Source organism: Erpetoichthys calabaricus, chromosome 10 (genome assembly GCF_900747795.2).
Source record: "Erpetoichthys calabaricus chromosome 10, fErpCal1.3, whole genome shotgun sequence".
Taxonomy (NCBI): domain Eukaryota; kingdom Metazoa; phylum Chordata; class Cladistia; order Polypteriformes; family Polypteridae; genus Erpetoichthys; species Erpetoichthys calabaricus.
Genome location: NC_041403.2, coordinates 168,815,410 through 168,834,760, shown reverse-complemented (window position 1 = coordinate 168,834,760; position 19,351 = coordinate 168,815,410). Strand labels below are relative to the sequence as shown.

General features: G+C 45.7%; 1 protein-coding gene across 2 annotated transcripts in view; it reads left to right on the top strand.

Annotated features, from left to right (window-relative positions):
* Positions 1 to 347: 347 nt before the first annotated feature.
* Positions 348 to 19,351, top strand: part of LOC114659800 (probable E3 ubiquitin-protein ligase HERC6) — a 32,876-nt gene continuing 13,872 nt past the window's right edge. For both annotated transcript variants that reach the window (XM_051933160.1, XM_028812462.2), the window contains exons 1-9: positions 348 to 433; positions 1,834 to 1,914; positions 2,788 to 2,885; positions 6,023 to 6,082; positions 6,765 to 6,861; positions 7,181 to 7,367; positions 9,592 to 9,737; positions 12,461 to 12,567; positions 12,995 to 13,061. In XM_051933160.1, the coding sequence (XP_051789120.1) occupies positions 380 to 433; positions 1,834 to 1,914; positions 2,788 to 2,885; positions 6,023 to 6,082; positions 6,765 to 6,861; positions 7,181 to 7,367; positions 9,592 to 9,737; positions 12,461 to 12,567; positions 12,995 to 13,061 (897 nt within the window). In that variant the 5' untranslated portion in view covers positions 348 to 379. The remainder of the gene's footprint in view (positions 434 to 1,833; positions 1,915 to 2,787; positions 2,886 to 6,022; positions 6,083 to 6,764; positions 6,862 to 7,180; positions 7,368 to 9,591; positions 9,738 to 12,460; positions 12,568 to 12,994; positions 13,062 to 19,351) is intronic.

Here is a 19,351-nt window from a genome sequence, read left to right as displayed (position 1 = left end):
TATAATATAATATATGACAGTTCAACATGGTGGCTCATTTGGTTGTGCTGGAGCTTGCATAGACTCCTTATCCTGCCTGGGTTTGCACCGAGTGGGCTTTTCTCCGTGTGGGTCTCCGCTTTTTCTGCCTGCTTCCCAATGTCACGCACTGTGCACTGCGATGGGCGGGGCGGCCCGTCCAGTTTCGCTATTCACCTTTCGTGCCGTACTGAGTAGGCAGAGGCTGAAGGTGACGGAGGATCAAATTTATCTTTTTTGTTTTTTTGAGGAAGTTCAGTTTCGCTTTCGTTACTGGAAAACTCCCCGCTCAAGGCGTTCACTTTCGATTTCCATTTGCGACACTCGAGGGCGGGGCGCCGCCATACAAAAGCGCGTCAACATGCGAGTTTACGACACGAGAGACGCGCCGCCACCTCCAGAGCGAGTGCAGCAGGTAAGTGGACACCTGAACGGGGCTGACGGGTCAAGACGATCTTTTGTGAGCTGAGCTGAGCTGCGTCGGACACTTTGAGGTCTGTGACCGGACTGAATGAGTTTACTCTGCGTTGGCTGGGCACTGTCTGGGCACCATACTGACTGTTGGCACCTGCGCAATGCGCCCGATACTGACGGGACAGGGCGCGCCTGGTCTGGCGGACTGTAGAAGAACGGACAGATAAATCAACTGTTAAAGATAGGATAAGAGGTATACATTTCACACAAGGGCACACATGGGCGCCACAGTACCAGTGGGCATACGAGAGGGCACTGACAGTATTGCTACGTGATGTTACCGTTTGAGGGTGAAACGGAAGCGACTTTAGCGGGTATTGTTTTTTATTATTTAAGCAGCTGGAGAGTGACACCGACACAAATCCTTTTATCAAGGTAGACATTAGACATGTGCTCAGGTATTTTTGTGCCATATGAGAACCGCTTATTTCTTTTTTATTCATTTAAACTCAAAGACTCTGAATTGGATTACACAAGTTTTGTTACGTCAGTCCTCTCTCTTGTCATATTTTAATTTCTTTGTTGCTCTATTCGTTATTGCATGCCAATGGATGTGCCCGGTCACAGTGGACGCATGCCACTTGCCAAGGTCAGTTGTTTGGCGTCATTTTGAACTTTGTACCATTGATATTCCTTATTCTGACTCTTCTGTGCAGGCACAGACTGGCACTGTGTACAGACATCCTGGTACCTCAGTGGCTTCGGTGCTTGACAAAGAGCTGTTTCATTCTGTGAAGGCTTCGTTGCACATGAACGTGGCTCTTTGAGCTGGGGTTCCTACTATGTGGGCAAACAGAAACCTTCAATGTCTAGTTGGCTACTTAACTGATCAAGAGGATCTGAACTGAGCCTGATGTGTGACTGTGAGAGTCCATTTAAAATCAGGAACTCGTTTCAAAAACCTGTTGTCACCTATTTATGGAATCTCTTAGGAATCTTTCTGGAACTTTCATGGTTCTTTTGGGAACTACCCTATGGCAGTGCTTGAAGGAAGGACCACGGTGGCATCTTGAGTTGTTTTGATTTTTAAGGCCTGTCACCAACATAATTTGTGCAGGCAGATGATGAACACCTAAATTTGCTTTTGCTCCTATCGCTATACCCCTGTCCATGTTGACTTTGCCTCACTTCGTTGTTCAGGTATGGCACACTTTAACCCATCCATTTCTGCCACAGACTACCGTCCTCTTTTAAAAGATCCTAAAAATTCAAACATTTAAAAAAATAAATAAATCTGTGCATTTAACAAATGGAGTCCTGAGAATACACCACTGAGCAATGGCAAACAGATGTGAACCGATGTCCTCCTTACCGACCTAACGCCTTTGTTTTATTCTGCAGCCTCTTTTACATTCCATGGATTTCCAGAATGCAGACGCCAGTGGCCCTTCAGGGGGTCCGGACATCACTCATCAGACACAGGTGAGTCACATCTGAGATTCTCCACATCCTTTTTGTCAGTAAATGGAGCTTACAGGAGCAGGGCAACGTCCAAGGGACGCACACTGTGGAATGCCCACCTCTGATGCCAGTCTTGATGTGGGCACCATTTCTCGAGCAGGGAGTCAGTGCAGCTGCCCGGGTGTCTTTCTCTTTAATATTGGATGGTTGAATTATGGAAGTTCTGTGGTCTTGGAATATTCACGCTTTTTAAAAATGAGCTTCTGCCTTCTTTTTATGATGGCATTTTAATGCTTTAGATTTAAGATTTAAACCTTTTGCGGTGTGGATCACTAAGTGTGGATCATTCTAGTTGCCATTCCAGTTGAAGCCCTTATTATATTTTAATCCTCTGTCCAAAGTGACTTGTTTCCCAGGACACGTGAGTAGCGCCCCCATCAGTGCCCTCACCAGGAGGTGTTGGCAGTGTGTCTCAGGGATGCCAGACTGTTCCGATGCGACTGTGCCACACAATTTGTGCATGGTGATGGCAGACCCCATGCGGGGTGAATGTAGTGAGGTGGCCAGTTTAGTCTTCACCTCTGACTTCCTGTGCATGCTGGAAAAAGTCGATTAAAGCAACGGTGGTGCAATTGGAAAAAAACATAGAAGCGAGTGTATTAAAACATCTTATGGTGGATGGCACGCTCTACATACTGTACGGTACGGTAGGGGGCTCAAACGGCACCTATAATGTTGGCCTGTAGGGGGCGATGTGGTCTTACACTGTAGAGCATTCAAGAGGTCTGATGAACTCGGCAGGTCAGCTTGAAGTCGATTGTTTGCTGTCTCTTTGATTTCTTTTTATTATTATTATTATTATTATTATTATTATTATTATTTTACTTTTTGCAGATCTGTGAAGCTCCAGGCCACGTTAAAATCGATCAGAGCAGACTTCAGAAATGGCTGAAGATAAAAAGTGGGACGAAAAAACAAAAGCTAACTCGAAGGTACCAGCTGGTGTTCATTTTTTTTTTAGTGGCTGTCATTGTGGTGCCATCACATTTACCCAAGGCGTCTGATACAAGCAGGATGGCCGGATGGTTCTAGAACAGTTCAGGATGGCTGGGTGCCTGTAAACAAGAAAGGGTTTGGTGCACATTTGGGTGTCTGGAGGTTAGCGGATGATTCACGTGTATAATTACATTTCACTGGTGTTGCCGAATTCGCTCCTGTATTGCCTAATGAGAATGCTTTGCCTGAATCGTCCGCCACGTTCACAACTCCACACTGGATTGACACGGGCCTGAACCGCTGGGTCAGCTGCCCCCTTCCATCGATACGTAACAAGGCAGGGAGACGTCCATTTGATCTCCAAATCGGTGGGTTATACCACTGAAGCCGATGTTGCCATTGAGCTAAAAGTCTCCCATTTCCTTACGGCCGTGGCACACACCAGTCTGCTTTTTTTCCCCGCATTTGTCAAACGGTGGAGCTGGAGAGTTGAAAGCTGAAATTGTGTCATTTGTGACCGACGTGCGTTTGTGCTACTGAAGTGGGGAAAGCAGACACAGATACCGCCAAACACAAACGCTAATCAATAGTTCCATAGTTCGGATCGAAGATGAAACCAATGAGCAAGAAGGGTGCAATAAGTACGTAAAAAAGATTTTTGGCTGCGCCAAACAGGTCTGTTTCTGCACGGCAGTAGACCATTTAGTGCAGTGTGTGAACAGCAGCGCAGATCACGCTAACATCGGTTAGTCCATCACTGTTCATGCTGGAAATGCTAACGCTTACCTTCTCGATATTCCATATCATGGATTGAGGTGATTCATCCACAAACACTCCAGCCAGTTGGACCTTCTACATTTGTGGTAAGTAATGTGACAATAAAGGTGACCTGAAAAGTGTAACTGTACTTACCGTCTGCGATGTAGGCCGCCATCTTGGATTGACGTCGTAATCTGAAGTCAGACAAACTCGGACTTGAGAGACCAGGCCTGAGTAGCAAGTCCGAGTTGGAGAAGCGTTTTTCAAGTTTGGGTTAAAAATGCTGTGTTCCAAGTTTTAGGCGAACCCAAAAACCCAAAAAGTGGCACTATACCCACTTATTTATGGAATGCCACTTGTGTGAAAAAGAAAGAAATAAAATGGCATTGATGAAGTGAATAATCGCATGCAGACATACAGCAATAAATATAAACGAGTGACTAAACTGTGAAAAAGAAACACAAATGTAAGTAAAACATGGTGGTGCAGTGGGTAGCGCTGCTGCCTCGCAGTTGGGATACCTGGTGACCTGGGTTCGCTTCCCGGGTCCTCCCTGCGTGGAGTTTGCATGTTCTCCCCGTGTCTGCGTGGGTTTCCTCCCACAGTCCAAAGACCTGCTGGTTAGGTGGATTGGAGATTCTACATTGGTGCTAGTGTGTGCTTGGTGTGTGCTTGGTGTGTGTTTGTGTGTGTCCTGCGGTGGGTTGGCACCCTGCCCGGGATTGGTTCCTGCCTTGTGCCCTGTGTTGGCTGGGATTGGCTCCAGCAGACCCCCGTGACCCTGTGTTCGGATTCAGCGGGTTGGAAAATGGATGGATGGATGTAAGTAAAAGTCACCTCATTATTATGAAATCAAACGGCCAGGCTAGTAACAAGGGCAACCTAAGGATCTTCATAACAAGAAAAGATTTATTTCTCCAAAAATGCCCTGGGGCACAAAAGAAGGAGTTGCCTAAGCAAAAAGGCAATCTAATAGCGAGCACAGTCCTAGAAGAGAATCCAAGAGGTGAACCCAAAACTCCAGAACAATCACAAAAGCACAAGAGAAGTCACCACACCACGAGAGCATTCAGGATGAACCCCATGGTGCTGTGGGCTGACCCCAACTCTAAAGGGCTGAGGGGCGGTCCCTAGCAGTGATGGGCAGGTGGCCCCGCCTCTGGGGGAACCACCCACAAAGCACATACAGTAGAACAGTGGTTCTCAAACTGTGGGGCAGGCCCCCCTAGGGGGGGCGCGAAGATGTGAAAAAAAGAAAACAAGAATCGGAAATATGAAAAATCCATCTATTGAAACCAAAACAAATTAACTTAAACTACATTCTGATACTAGAAAAATAAATATAGAGTTAGATAAATGTCGATAAAAGTAGGTATAATAAAATATGCATCTATGATATATCATTAATTAAAAAAGAACAAATTGGTATTAGTGGGCTCCTTTCAAAAAAACGTTAGGGGGGACGCGATTAAAACTGTTATGAAAACTCGGGTCGCAAATACTTAAAGGTTGAGAAACGCTGCAGTAGAACATAACACATGCATCAGGAATAACACAAAGAATTAACAAAAGTGACATTCACATAAATAAATACCTCAGAAATGTGCAAAAGGACGTGAAAAATGGACTTGAGCCCAGCCAGGAAATACAGTACAACATAATTAACAAAAGCAACAAAAGAAATGAGAGAAAGAGAGAGAGAATTAGCAACTACAAAGCAATGGAAAAGATATGTCCACTAGGGGGTGTCTTGGGAACCCACACCCTTGACACAACTGCACAAACTGTAGTTACGGGTTCAAGAAGCCTTTTATTTATAACAATTCCTTCAACAGCCTTCAGCAAAACACAATTCCCTTTTCTTTTTGTCTTCCCTATCTTCCATTTCTCCCAAACTCTGACTTTGTGAGTGAGATGAGGAGGCCCCTTTTATCCGGGACCTGGACGTCACAACAAAGGAATCACTTCTGAGTCAGGTGGAAGACCCTCAAAGCAGGGATAGCCTTCTCCACTGGCAGCCCCTGGCAGCACCCATGGCACCCGGCAGGGCCACCCAGTGGAGCTACAATTCCCAATATACCCTGCAGATGTATGAGTGGGTGCACTGGTCCCAGAGTGCTGCCACCTAGCATGTTGGGGGAGTGTGCAGTTCTGGATGGCTGTCTATTTAATGTCACCTCTGAGAACACAAGCATTCATCCCAGTCTAATGGCAGCTCCTATTGCAAAGGCTAAAACAGAACTTACTAGAAAAAAATAGAGAAAATCAAATGAAAAATAAAAGAGAAAACTCAAACCATGGGCGAGACCCTGAAGACTATGATCATGTACCATGGAGGCCCGGTTTTAATCTCCTTTTTTCGTTGTCCCCACAGTGAGATTTCACAAGCCTTCTCATGCTGCTTCTGCCTTATCGACAGCTTCAGAAGAAACAGGTGAGCAGAATGAAGGGTGGATGGGTGAGTGGGCTGATATTGTCATATGTGTGATCCTCAGGGTTTTTAAATCAATAATGAATCAAAGTCCATGGTAAAAATTGGTTAGGCTATGTCGTTTTACTATGAGAGACAACAAAGATGGGAAAAGTACAAGTAACCGGAATCAACAGCCAACATGTTAGAGCTCTGCCCGGTGCATGGAGGACAGAGAAGGAGATGTAATAAATTTAAGGGCACCTGCCAGTTTGGCCTTCCCCAGTCACACCCAATAGCGTAAGGTGTTATGGCTCTGTCTGGTAACACATCTCAAAATGGTGAAAATCCTCAAAAATGGAAAGTCAGACCTCCACTGCCACACAGGTCTGATGAAAAGTGGGCCATCTCCAAAGTCACCTGGCCCCAAACTTATGATGCAGGCATATGGCCTGCACATGCCCAGTAATGGGGGCAGAGTTACAGTCAGAAATACACTCAAAGGGAGTAAGGGCCTCCATATTAAGCACACAGGAGTTCCCCTTTCAGGGCATGTCACCCCCAGAGACATATAAATAGAATGCGAGTCTACAAGCCCAACAATAGGGGGGTCTTCTGGTGCCCAAAGTAAAGAAGTGTGTCAGCCTCTGCATCCTAGGAGTGCCCCATTGCTCACTAGCGTTGTCAATTTTCTGACTCTTTTCAGTGACGAGCCTGCAGCTGGGAGGCCTATGAGGGTGGATATGAAGGCGGTCAGAGAAACTTTTGAAAAAATCCACAAAAAGGAGTGGATCACACGCCTGGTAAGCCTGGCATTCCGAAGTAGAGGGGGGCTATGATAAAATATCTGGGTGGTGAAGGGGGCATCACAGTGGGGCTGACTTTGTGGGTGCCTGCTAGAGTCATGTTAATTTAGGAGCCAGATGGCAGGCCCTTGGTGCCATGTAAGGACCCCTGAGGGATCACCTAATCACATTTGATCAGACCACACTATGGATGAAATGCCTTGGTTAAGATTTCATACCCCACCTTCCAATTCCTGTCTTAGACATCTTGAGAGGGGACATCTTCTTCAGGCTCCTATTTCACTCCCTCCGTCTCGTTGTGCTTATTCCTTTGCAGGTTGACGAAAGCCTCCAGAAACTGATCACCACTCTACTGTCACCAGCTGTCCCAGAGGAGGCCCTGGAGATCCTTCTGATCCTGCCTGAGTGCCATGTGCTCCACCAAGAAGACAATGTGCTCAAAATGATCTTCCCGTTGGCTGGGGCCATCAGTAGTCTAAGTGGTCCATCGATGAATCTCCTGAGTAAGGCCTGAAATAATTTCATGATGTCGGGTCAGGGTGGGCTTTGCTGAGTTTGGCCCAGAGAGGGTGGGCCTACACAGAGATGTGGCTGCAGTGTTCAAGTTAGGGGAGCCTCATGGACACCAAGGGCCTACCTTTTAGTTTTGACGGTGGGTAACAAAGGAATGTACTGGCAGTTGTTAGGATTGAGGTACTTTTATGTTATTGTATGACTTGTTTGGCATTTGTATTCATATTTTATATTCTTTTTTCATGGAGAAGCCGAAAATCGTTTTTGATTTCTGTGTCATTTTAATCCTGTTCATTTTTAGCAGTACTGGTTGAAGGCCATTGAAGCTCTAGGTGGAGAGGGGGGATGGCAGACCTCAGTGTCCATAGCCGACAGCTGGGGGTGGAGGGGGTCCTTCATTTACTTAAGGGTCACCCCTCTGTGCTCATTGTGTTCATACCGTGTAACTTATGGGGTGTATGCCCCTTACCTTTCATACGTGGTGCCCCTCAGGTGATGGAACGCAAACCATATTACTAGACTTCAATGACCATGACCCCCTTGGTGTCCGGAGTGTACGCTCCTTCAGTTACAAAATTGGCACCCATCTGTGTACACAACGAGAACTTGGTGTCCACAGCGCGTGCCTCTTAACTTTCAGAAATGGTGTCCCTAATATGCTGACCGGTCCAAGCTGCAATCACCATTCTGAATTTTTGGGTGCGGTCACACTGTGCCACCCTGGGCAGCTGCCTACGTCACCCCTACTTAAATCCGAGTAAAGATGGGAAGGTACTTACAGGAATGAACAAGCAGCTACAGTATATAGATGGGCAGAACACTCTGAAGAGCTTCTAAATAGACCACCTCAGAAACATCCCCCCTACTCCCAGGATTCCTGAGGCAGAAAGAGATTTACCAATCAATTGTGATAAACCAACCAAAGCAGAAAATGAAAAGGGCAAGTGGAAAGCTAAAAAAGGACAGGTGCCAGGACCAGACCAGCCCAGATGCCACCGGAGTCACTATAGGTAGACCCAGACATACAAGGGGAGACCATTTGGAGATATCTGGGAACAGAAAAAGACCCTTAAAGACTGGAAAGAAGGCCACTTGGTCAAATTAGTGAAGAAAGGAGACCACAGCCAATGTTCCAGTCGTCGAGGCATGCCAGTATTGTGTGTACCAAGCAAGTTAACAGGGTCATTTTGGAGAGGCTGAAGCCTCTGAGACCAGCAAGCAGATTTTGGAGAAGCCCACTCATGTTCTGACAGTACTGCAAAGCTCCGCATCATAGTAAAACAACCCATGGAAGGGATCTCACCCTTGTACATCACTTTCATGGACTACAAAAGAGAATTCAACAGTCTGAACAAAGAAATGCTGTGGAAATTGTTATGACACCACAGAGTCGAGTGAAACATGAGAGCAACCAACAGAATGTTTCCAGGAAATGACAGGAGTACAACGATGCCTGCTGTCTCCTTTTTTATCCCTTCTGACCATCGACTGGATTATGATGTCTGTCACCAGCGAAAAAAGAAATGGAATCCAGTGGAGCCTATGGAGCCAACTTGAAGGCCTTGATTTGACAGGTGACATCGCCCTCCTGTCACACAGACACCAACAGATTCAAGGAAACTCATCAGCCCTGCTTAAAGACTCAGCACCACCAGAGGCAAGTCAAAAATCCTAAAAGTCAGCACCTGTAGTGAAGAACCAGTAAGAAGTAAGGAAGACACACCAGAGGATGTACAGTGGAGTCCTTCCCTTATCATGACAAAGTAACGGACCAAAAGGAGGGGAACAGGTGGGGTGGTATTGGTTACGTTCTCAGAGCCCTATACTTGATAACATTGATTGGACTGAAATATCTCTGGACATCCAGGTTTAGACTTACAGTACATCTCCTGCTCCTTTCTCACGTTTACTGTCTGCCCTTTTCACGTAAATACACAGAACAAGCCATTTTTTCTGAAAAAAAAAGAATCCGTACGCAGGCATGTGCGTGATAATAATTGTTATATTCAACAGTAATCCTCTGAAAATTACACAGGAAGCAGGAATGTGTGAGACGTTAAGCGGGTGGCCTTGTGCACTTAGAGACCAACCCCGTAGCCTCCTGGCCAGTTTTTCCCAATTACTCTATTGCCTCTCTAGTGTAGTCGGTAGGATCTGCTCGGCTTGTTCTCTGGGATCTATTGTTATCATAACAATGCAATTTTTTTTTTGCAGGAAGCTGGTGGTCAGATTTAAAGAAGCCATTCTTGCAAATGCCCATCAAGATGTTCACAGATGCTGTGGCCTTTATCTTGACTTCAAGGCCAGAACTTACCTGCTGGATGGGACACGTGATTTGCGTCCTGAGACACCTCTATCAAGTAAGATGTACTTTTGCTGTGTTCTTGTTTCTTTATTTACAGAGGCACCTTTCCTTTTGTTTTATGCTTGATGGTCTTTAAACCAGACTGTACAATTATGGTTTTAAATTTATAAAACAATGTCCAACACTCTAATCCAAGAGCCTATGAGCGGTCCCCTGTCTGTGAAGAGGGACACTGGCTGTCACTAATAACATCCAGTGACAATGTTGGCACCTAGCTTCAGGAGATGACTGTGGGCAGACATCTTGGTGGCACCTGAGTATCTGTAACCTGACCAGAGACCTCCAAAGCCATGGTGTGAGCTTCATCAGTGACTGTAGAGCTCTCCACACGGAGGTGCAGACTCTACCTGTGCAGCTGGATGTTACCTGACATTACCATCACGACCAGAAATGGTATCCGTCTACTGGTAAAGAGTGCACTGACAGCAGACTGCCTAATAAAAGGTGCAATGGGTAGAGAGAGGAGTAGATGGACCCCCGACCCCCAGCCCGTTCCCCCAAGTGTGAGCTAAATTTGACATTTGACATGAGTGACTGTGGAGCAACAGAGATGCTGGGCTTCTTTGTTAGCTTAAATGAATTGTGGTCTGTAGGGGGCGCACCGCCACCCAGCCCCGACACAGACAGACGCAGGACACAAGTGCAAGGAACATACGTTTTATTTATTTTTTATTTTTCCTCATTGGAAACGCTTTCCCAGTTTCCCACAAGCCCAGCACATTCTCACAGCCCAAGCACAAACACAATACTCTTCTTTTCTTTTCTTTTTCTTTTTCTCCTCCACACCCCCATCTTCCTCCTCCCGACTCTGGCTCTCCGAGTAGTGGCTGCTGGCTCCTTTTATAACGCACCCGGAAGTGCTCCATGTGCTTGACGAATTGTATCCGGCAGCACTTCAGGGTGTGGTGGAAGAACTGCCCATAAGGGTTCAGCAGATCCCGCTACAGCACCCTCAGGCTCGCACACAGATCCCAACAGGGCTTCACCAAACTTCAACTCCCATGGAGTCCTGTGGGAGTCTGAGGCACCGCTGAAACCCGGGGGGGCTGCCACCTAGCACTCCAGGGGAGGTAACCTTCTGGACACGCTTGCTCCCCCAGTCGCTCCAGCGTGGAAGCATCCCAGTGCCACAGTATGCTACAGTATGCTATTCTGACCTCCATGATGTACCTCTTGGACCAATGGGATGTCGTCGTGCAGGGGCTCCCCTGGTTCATTTCGGGCCTTTCATCTCAGCCACCTATAATCCCCCAGGCTATCTTCCTGACACAGGAAAAGGTGTCTGGTTCACAGACTATAGTGCCCACTTTTAAAAAAATTGACAACCAGATGGACTGAAATTTCAGTTGTGCCAATCTCTACCTGCCCAACAGTGTTTCTTTCAATTTTACTGACAATTTATAAAATTTGTCAACTTTACATATAAAAATGGATTTTATTTTCCAATGCATTCCTCTGAATGACATCTCCTGTCTTTGGCCCCTTCATGTGTCCCTTCAAGATTTAAAGTAAAAGCAAATTACCAGTGGTTCTCTTTTTATTGTGGTAAAGTGACATTTGAAATGCCAGGATATGCCAACACCCAACTGAAGTAGGTGGAAGAGATCCCCCGTTGAAGATTCTCAGAATGTTTCCGGTTCTCAAAGAGGTGCTGGTACCACTTACCAGTGAGTACAGGCCCACTTCAAGCACTGTGTCCTCTCAAGAAGTCTCCATTCTGCCTCTCCTAGACTGCTGAACGTCCCACCTCTTGCCAGACATGCCAAGACTGGACAGTGCTTCTCCATTTTTGGTGCAAAGCTTTGAACTGCTGTGGTGGGCGGCCTGGCCGGGACGACCCACTACTTATGTTCCTGGGGGCAGCCATGGGCTCCTCAGTACCTCTCCCGGGATGCTTGGTGGCAGCCTCCCTGGCTGACAATGGTGCCTCAGTTTTCATCAGGGCTTCATGGGAGATGGAGTCCTCCACAGAGCTGGGGTGGCCGCCAGGGGGTGCTGCGTGGATTCAACAGCACAGCTGGACAAATCTTCAGCCCCACCCGGAAGTGCAATTGTAACCAGGTGGTCAAGCACCTGGAACACTTCCAGGTGGCCTATAAAAGGGGCCAGCCACCACCACTCAGGGGCTAGAATCGGGAGGAAGAGGACAAGGTTGCCAAGGAGGAGGAGTAGTGGTGCAAAACAGGAGTGTTGTGGTACTTTGAAAGTGCTTGTTGGGACTGCGTATTACCTGTGGGGTTCATGGGGAAGATGTGCCCCACAGGTGAAGAAAATAATAGTCTCTGTGTTTTTTTACACGTGCCTATGTGTCAGTCTGTGCCGGGTCGGGCGCTATATAGCATCTAATTCACACTGCGCTCAGGTCACTCCTGTTTAAGCGTCTTTTGAAAATTCACCTTTCATGAAATATTAGCGTTTCTTCTACAGGATGGCGGCTGCTGTTGATCTGACAGAGTTTTGGATGCTGATTTGTGTCTTAGTCCCGCTGCAGGCAGCAGAAGTGCGACTCCCTCTTGCTTGCTTTTTTGGATCTCTGTTGCTTTTAATGTTTGCACCACTTAATTATTCTTGTATGTATTATGACATGCTTTATAAATTAATAATAATAATAATAGTCCCTATGTAACAGACTGTGTTGAGGGATCCCTTTTGTAAGAATTGGTCTCCATATTTTACGGCACATTACTCAGTTATCTGCTTCTGTTTGTGTTTTCACAGGTAAATAAGATGGCAGCATCCTGTGTTCCTGCCCAGATGTTCCACATCGCTGAAATCGGCTCAGTTGATACGATCCAAAATGTCTATAACTGGAGGACATGGCAACAGTTAAGTGACAAATAAACACAAATGTGTCTGGGCCAAAAAGTGAGGGGGGACGAGGGCACCTGCTCTGCTCTTAAATGACAAATAAGCGAAAATCAGAAGTAGAAGAACATGGCTGCCTCACGGCACTGGAGACCTGGGTTCAAATGCCTGCCTGGTAGTTGGCTGTGTGGCATCCAGGGGTTACTCTGGTTTCCTTCCACACACCTATAATGTGCAGGTTACGTTGACTAGTGGCCAAGAATATGCCCAGCATGAATGAGACGTTCAGATGAGTGTGTGTGACTGTGGCCTGTAATGGATGGCCTCCATGTGTAGGTTTGGGTCCTGCCTTGAGCCCAGAGTAGACCGCCGGCTTCCGTGACCCTTATTGTGTTTAATGATGGGTGGGTTTTTGATACCATTTCATTGATTTTCTATTTATTCCAGAAATCGCTTTTTGCTCAATGTAGACGGCAAAATTAAAGTGTTTAAAACGGCTGCATCAATTAAAATGGTAAGATCTGAAACTCAATTTATGTTTGTCATAAATATTTGTTAATCTTTGAAAAGCATTACTTGTATAGTGTGCCTTTAATAGTGAACATCCCCACAAATATCTAAACATGCTGGAGGGGTGCCTTATCATGGAAAAGTGCTTGGGAAACGACTCCTGAAAAGTGACAGCTTCTCTTACCTGTGCAGGTCCATAATAATGTGGAGCGACATACAGCATCTAACAAAAGTGAGTACACCCCTCACATTTTTGTGAATATTTTTGATATCTTTTCATGGGACAACACTGAAGACATAACACTTTGATCCAATGTAAAGTAGTCCGTGTACAGCTTGTACCACAGTGTAAATTTGCTGTCCCCTCAAAATAAATCAACACACAGCCATTAATGTCTAAACCACTGGCAACAAAACTGAGTAAACCCCTAAGTGAAAAATGTCCAAATTGTGCCCAAAGTATCAATATTTTGTGTGGCCACCATTAACTCTCTTGGTCATGGAGTTCACACGAGCTTCACAGGCTAGCACTGGAATCCTCTTCCACTCCTCCATGACGACATCACGGAGCTGGTGGATGTTAGAGACCTTGTGCTCCTCCACCTTCCCCACAGATGCTCAATAGGGTGTAGGTCTGGAGACATGGTTGGCCAGTCCAGCACCTTTACCCTCAGTTTCTTTAGCAAGGCAGTGGGTCGTCTTGGAGGTGTTCTTGAAGTTGTTATCATGTTGGAATACTCTCCAGGGAGGGGATCATGCTCTGCTTCAGTATGTCACAGTACATGTTGGCATTCATGGTTCCCTCAATGAACTGTAGCTCCCCAGTGCTGGCAGCACTCATGCAGCCCCAAACCATGAGACTCCCACCACCATGCTTGACTGTAGGCAAGACACTCTGGTCTTTGTACTCCTCACCTGGTTGCCGCCACACACACTTGACACCATCTGAACCAAATAAGTTTATCTTGGTCTCATCAGACCACAGGACATGGTCTCCAGTAATCCATGTCTTTAGTCTGCTTGTCTTCAGCAAACTGTTTGCGGGCTTTCTTGTGCATCATCTTTAGAAGAGGCTTCCTTCTGGGATGACGGCCATGCAGACCAATTTGATTTGGCGTATGGTCTGAGCACTGACAGACTGACTCCCCACCCCTTCAACCTCTGTAGCAATGCTGGCAGCACTCATACGTCGATTTTAAAAAGACCACCTCTGGATGTGACGCTGAGCACGTGCACTCAACTTCCTTGGTCGACCACAGTGAGGCCTGTTCTGAGTGGAACCTGTCCTGTTAAACCACTGTATGGTCTTGGCCACTGTGCTGCAGCTCAGTTTCAGGGTGTTGGCAATCTTCTAATAGCCTACTCCATTTTATATAGAGCAACAATTCTTGTTTTCAGATCGTCAGAGAGTTCTTTGCCATGAGGTGTCATGTTGAACTTCCAGTGACCAGTATGAGAGGGTGTGAGAGCGATAACACCAAATTTAACACACCTGAGACCTTGTAACACTAACAAGTCACATGACACCGGGGAGGGAAAATGGCTAATTGGTCACAATTTGGACATTTTTCACTTAGGGTGTACTCACTTTTGTTGCCAGTGGTTTAGACATTAATGGCCGTGTGTTGAGTTATTTTGAGGGGACAGCAGATTTACACCATTGTACAAGCTGTACACGGACTACTTAACATTGTAACAAAGTGTCGTATCTTCAGTGTTGTCCCATGAAAAGATATCATAAAATATTTACATAAATGTACTCACTTTTGTGAGATACTGTATGCGTACAGCCTGAGCTTTACCCTACATGTACTGCCATATGCATTTCATACAGCCCATGCTTTATTGTTTCTCACTTCTAATGACACTGTAGCACTTAGCATTCAACTGAATTCCATTGGACCGTCCACCTCACCCGCTGACCTCACTAATGTCCTTAGAGTGAAGGAAATGCAAGGTAGAGAAGCAGGTGGTTAACTTAGTTTCCCATCATGAAGGTCAGACTATTTATACTCCAGAATCTGACATGCCAAAGCAAAAGCAAATCGAGATGTGGCCATCCACACCATACAACCTGGGAGTGCGAGATGTTCAGTCCTCCAGACAGCTGTGTTCTTGGGCTGCTGTTCAGTGTCTCAGCCTCTGCTATGCTACACGTGTATCCCGATGGAAGTGGAAGACCACAATCAGCTCATCGTCTAACCTTTAAAAAGCTTAAGGGAAGTGTCTGCTTCCTCATCCCTGGTGGTGATGGGCAATGTTCGAACAACTTGTTCTTTTTGAATGATTCTTTTCAGTGAGTCACACAAATTAATTCACGCGTACACATGAATCGCTTCAGCAGAGCGAAACGGGAGGGCTGCAGGTAGAGGTTTTAAGTGCTTGTTCAAGTACCAGCCATCAGATTCACGATTCTCGTTCACTTCACTTGTGGTTCTTTCGCATTCAGTCTGAAGAAGAACTCCTTCACTGATGATTCTCTCGTTCATCCTACAAGTACAATTTAGTAATAAGACTGTTATACTGGAATTTAATAACTGCTTGTTTCGTACAATTTGTTATTGGAATTGTTTTAAACAGAGCATATAAACATAATATATACATTCAACCCTTTAGTCACTCAAGATGTAACCTTATGCTATTCTAATTTCTAACAATTATTTGCTCTCAGCTTTACTTTAACACACACTTCTTTTCTTGCTCATTGACTGCTCCGTTATTCTCAGATTCTGTCGAGTTTGAAGTGAATCGTCACCCGTGAACACGTTTATTTGATTCCTGAACTGAATCACTACCTGAAAATGAGCTTCACGATTCTCGAACTTCATTATTGTCTGCAGACGAGTCCGACGATTCTCATTTACTTTCGACTCCCTAACTTTTCGTCATCTTTTAATTATGCATTTCAAGCAGGGCAGTATCATATGATATGAAATGTCAACATGTTAAATATATAATTTATCATATACAGGGAGATTCACTCGAAAGAGGCCCCCGATATTCTGTTGTAATTCCTGTTAGGTTGAAGCAATCTGAACCAAATCAACCCGCTCTCTACCTTGACGTACGTGTAATCGATTGCTTGACATGTGATGCTGGAAGTGGTTTCTGTTTTCTGCCAGACATATTTCGATGCGGTGCTCCTGAATGTGTCAGCAAGTGTGTCGGCAGGGAATGGCAGCAATTTCACGCTGGATGTTTTCCTTCAAATCTTCCACAGTGTGAGGCTTGTTCCAATACCCGAAAGGAAGAAGTCTGGTGGTGTCAGATCCGGTAACCGTGGTGGCCAAAGCCCCTTTGAAGTGACCCTGTTGACGAAGAAGGCCTTTATTTCTGCCATGTGCTCCTTGCCGATGTGTGACACGTTGCTCCATCTTGCTGGAAGTCACCTTCCGTTAACTCACGATCATCCAGTTGATTCTGACATCACTTAAACAAATTGGTGACCCAGTAGGTTCGCACCATGAAGATGTGCTGCTCAATACGTACACCACCATCTTGATGAGAAGTCGAGTGACTGAGTGAAGGGGTACGTGTGGGCGGTGGGCACCCAGAAGTTGCAGACGGAGGGTAAACGCAGGGGCATCCCGGCTTGTTCTCAGCTCCATATACTGAGGAGCACATTGCACGTTGTTTCTTTCAGATTGCTTCGTCCTAGAGAGTTATTACAGAATATTCAGGGTCTCCTTTCGAGGGAAACTCCCTGTATAATTATGTATGAATTATTTTACTATAAATTTGCAATGCGATTCAGAGTGTTTGTTTTTTTTGTACTGTAGCCGGCCTCAGTTCTTATTGTTGAGTAAAATGATTCAGATGGATCATTAGCTTGAAAGAACTGAATCAGTGAAGTGAGTCCAAATGGCCATTACCAATTCCAGGCAGCACCAGGCCCCCCACCAGCTGCTTTTCATTCGCATTTCTGACGTCCGAGGTGAGCGGTTTGGGGACGGCTTTGTGTTTGTGTGACTTCAGTTCAGGTGTTGACTTTCAGCAGGCTGCCTCTCCTTCTTAGCAACCAGCTTCACTGATCCGGCAATCATCACAAATGTCACATGTCACAGTTAAACGAATGGTGGTTCACAGCAGCAAAGCCCACTATTTTCAGTAAGTAGTTACAGCAAAGAAAATACACGTCGTGCAGTCATCAGCTCAGTTCATTTGATTCCTGAGTGTAATTCAGGTCCCAGTATCAGGGGGCTGCTGGGCTGGGAAGATAAGATGAAGTCTAAACAAAAGTGGAGAATAACTCCGAGGCAAATGGAGAGTCCTCTGTAATCTAGAACTGGTAGGCTGGGACCACTAGGGGGCAGCAGGCACTGCTTGTTCAAATGAGAATTCAGCAGGTGCACCAGTAGAGTTAGACTGGGAAGATATAGTGGACTCAAAAAGTATTCGGACCCCTTCACTTTATTTGTGTTGTAAATGTTATGTTTAAAGGGATAACTTTGACATTTTTGCCAATCAATTTACACTCAATAGCCCATAAGAACAAAGTGGAAGTATTCTGGGCATCCATTCAGTACATTATAGAACCCCCTTGGGCAGCAATTCCAGGTTCAAGTCTTCTTGGGTAAGTCTGTATAAGCTTTGCACACCTGGATCTGGGCAGTTCATCCCATTCTCCCTGTCAGATCCTCTCAAGCTCCATTAGATTGGATGGTTTAAGGTATCTGTAAGTGCCATCTTTAGTTCTGTCCTCACATGTTCTATGGGTTTAACTCTGGGCTTTGGCTGGACCACTCAGAGACTCGTTCTGAAGCCACACCATTCTTGTCATGGGCTGTATGCTTCGGGTCATTGTACTGTCACCCCAGTCTGAGGTGGTGTGCGCTCTGGAGAAGGTTTTCTTCAAGGACCTCTCTCTGTTTGACTGCATTCTTTATCTGCTCAGTTCTGACCAGTCTACCTGCCCCTGCACTCCCATAGCATGAGGCTGCCATCATTATGTTTCACCCTAGGACTGGTATCAGGAAGGTGATGAGCCGTGTCTGGTCTGTATCAGTCATAGTGCTTGGAGGTCCACCCAAAGAGTTCAATGTATGTCTCATCAGACCAAAGAATCTTTCTCCTCATGCCCCCCAGAGTCCTTTAAATGCTGTCATACACCTTTAACCCCATCTAGCCACTCTACCATAAACGCCTGACTGATGGAGTGCAGCTGAGATGGTCGTTCTTCTGACAGGTTCTCCCATTTCATCAGAGCACTTCATTACGTTCTTGGTCCTTCTCTACTAGTTAGTCAGTTTGGCCAGATGGCCAACTCTAGGGACAGTCCCAGTCATTCCAAAATTCTTCCATTTTGAAATTGTTGAGGTCACAATGCTCCTGGGAACACTCAAAACTTTAGAAATATTTTATCACCTTGGCCTGATTTGTGTCTTACCTCAATCTGATCGCAGAGGTCTGCAAAGAGTTGATTGAACTTCATGGCTTGGTTGTTGTCTTTGACATGCAGACTGAATTATGGGAGCTTCCATCCAGAGGTACATGTGGTTTGATTGTGGTGGCCTAGCAGAGAATTCTTTGGACTTCTTAGCTTTGTCCTGACATGCAGGGTGAATTGTGGACCTTCTATCTGAAGGGTCAGGTGTGCTTTTCTAAATGATGTGCTATCAATTCAGATGGCCACATGGTGGACTCCAATCAACTTCTAGAAACGTCTCAAGGAGAATTAAAACAAACAGGATGCCCCTGAGCACAATGTGGAGGGTCACAGCAAAGGTTCTGAATGAATTCTTCTAGGAAGGAGAGATTTCAGTCTTTGATTTTTAATACTTTTGCAGACTTTTCTGGAAACACGTTGTCACTTTGTCATGATGGGCTATTGAGTGTAGATTGTTGAGCAAACTATCCAGCGATTACTTATTTGATTGCCATCTTTATCCAAGGTGACTTAAAACATTTGACTGGGTTCCATTTCTTTTGTTTTTCTAATTGGACTACAGGCAGGTGAAGTGACTCGCTCAGGGTCACAGTGTCGATAGCAGAAAGTGAATCCACAAGCTCAGGGTCTGAAGTCCAAAGCCTTCACCGCTATGCCACACGGCCTTCCGTTTAAAGTTAAACCTACAAAACAATAAAATGCAGAAAATGAAGGGTCCTGAATACTTTCTGAATGTGCTGTATGTGAATTACTCCTCTGGTGCGATAGAAAGGAAACCCAGTTAGAGATCAAGCTGTCATGGCAGCCGACCCTGTCATTGTGGATCTCAGGGGTGCAGTGGCACTGACTGGAAGGCTGTCCTTTCCTAAAAATAACCTGAAGGCCCACCTTTGAGTTGTAAAGGGGCT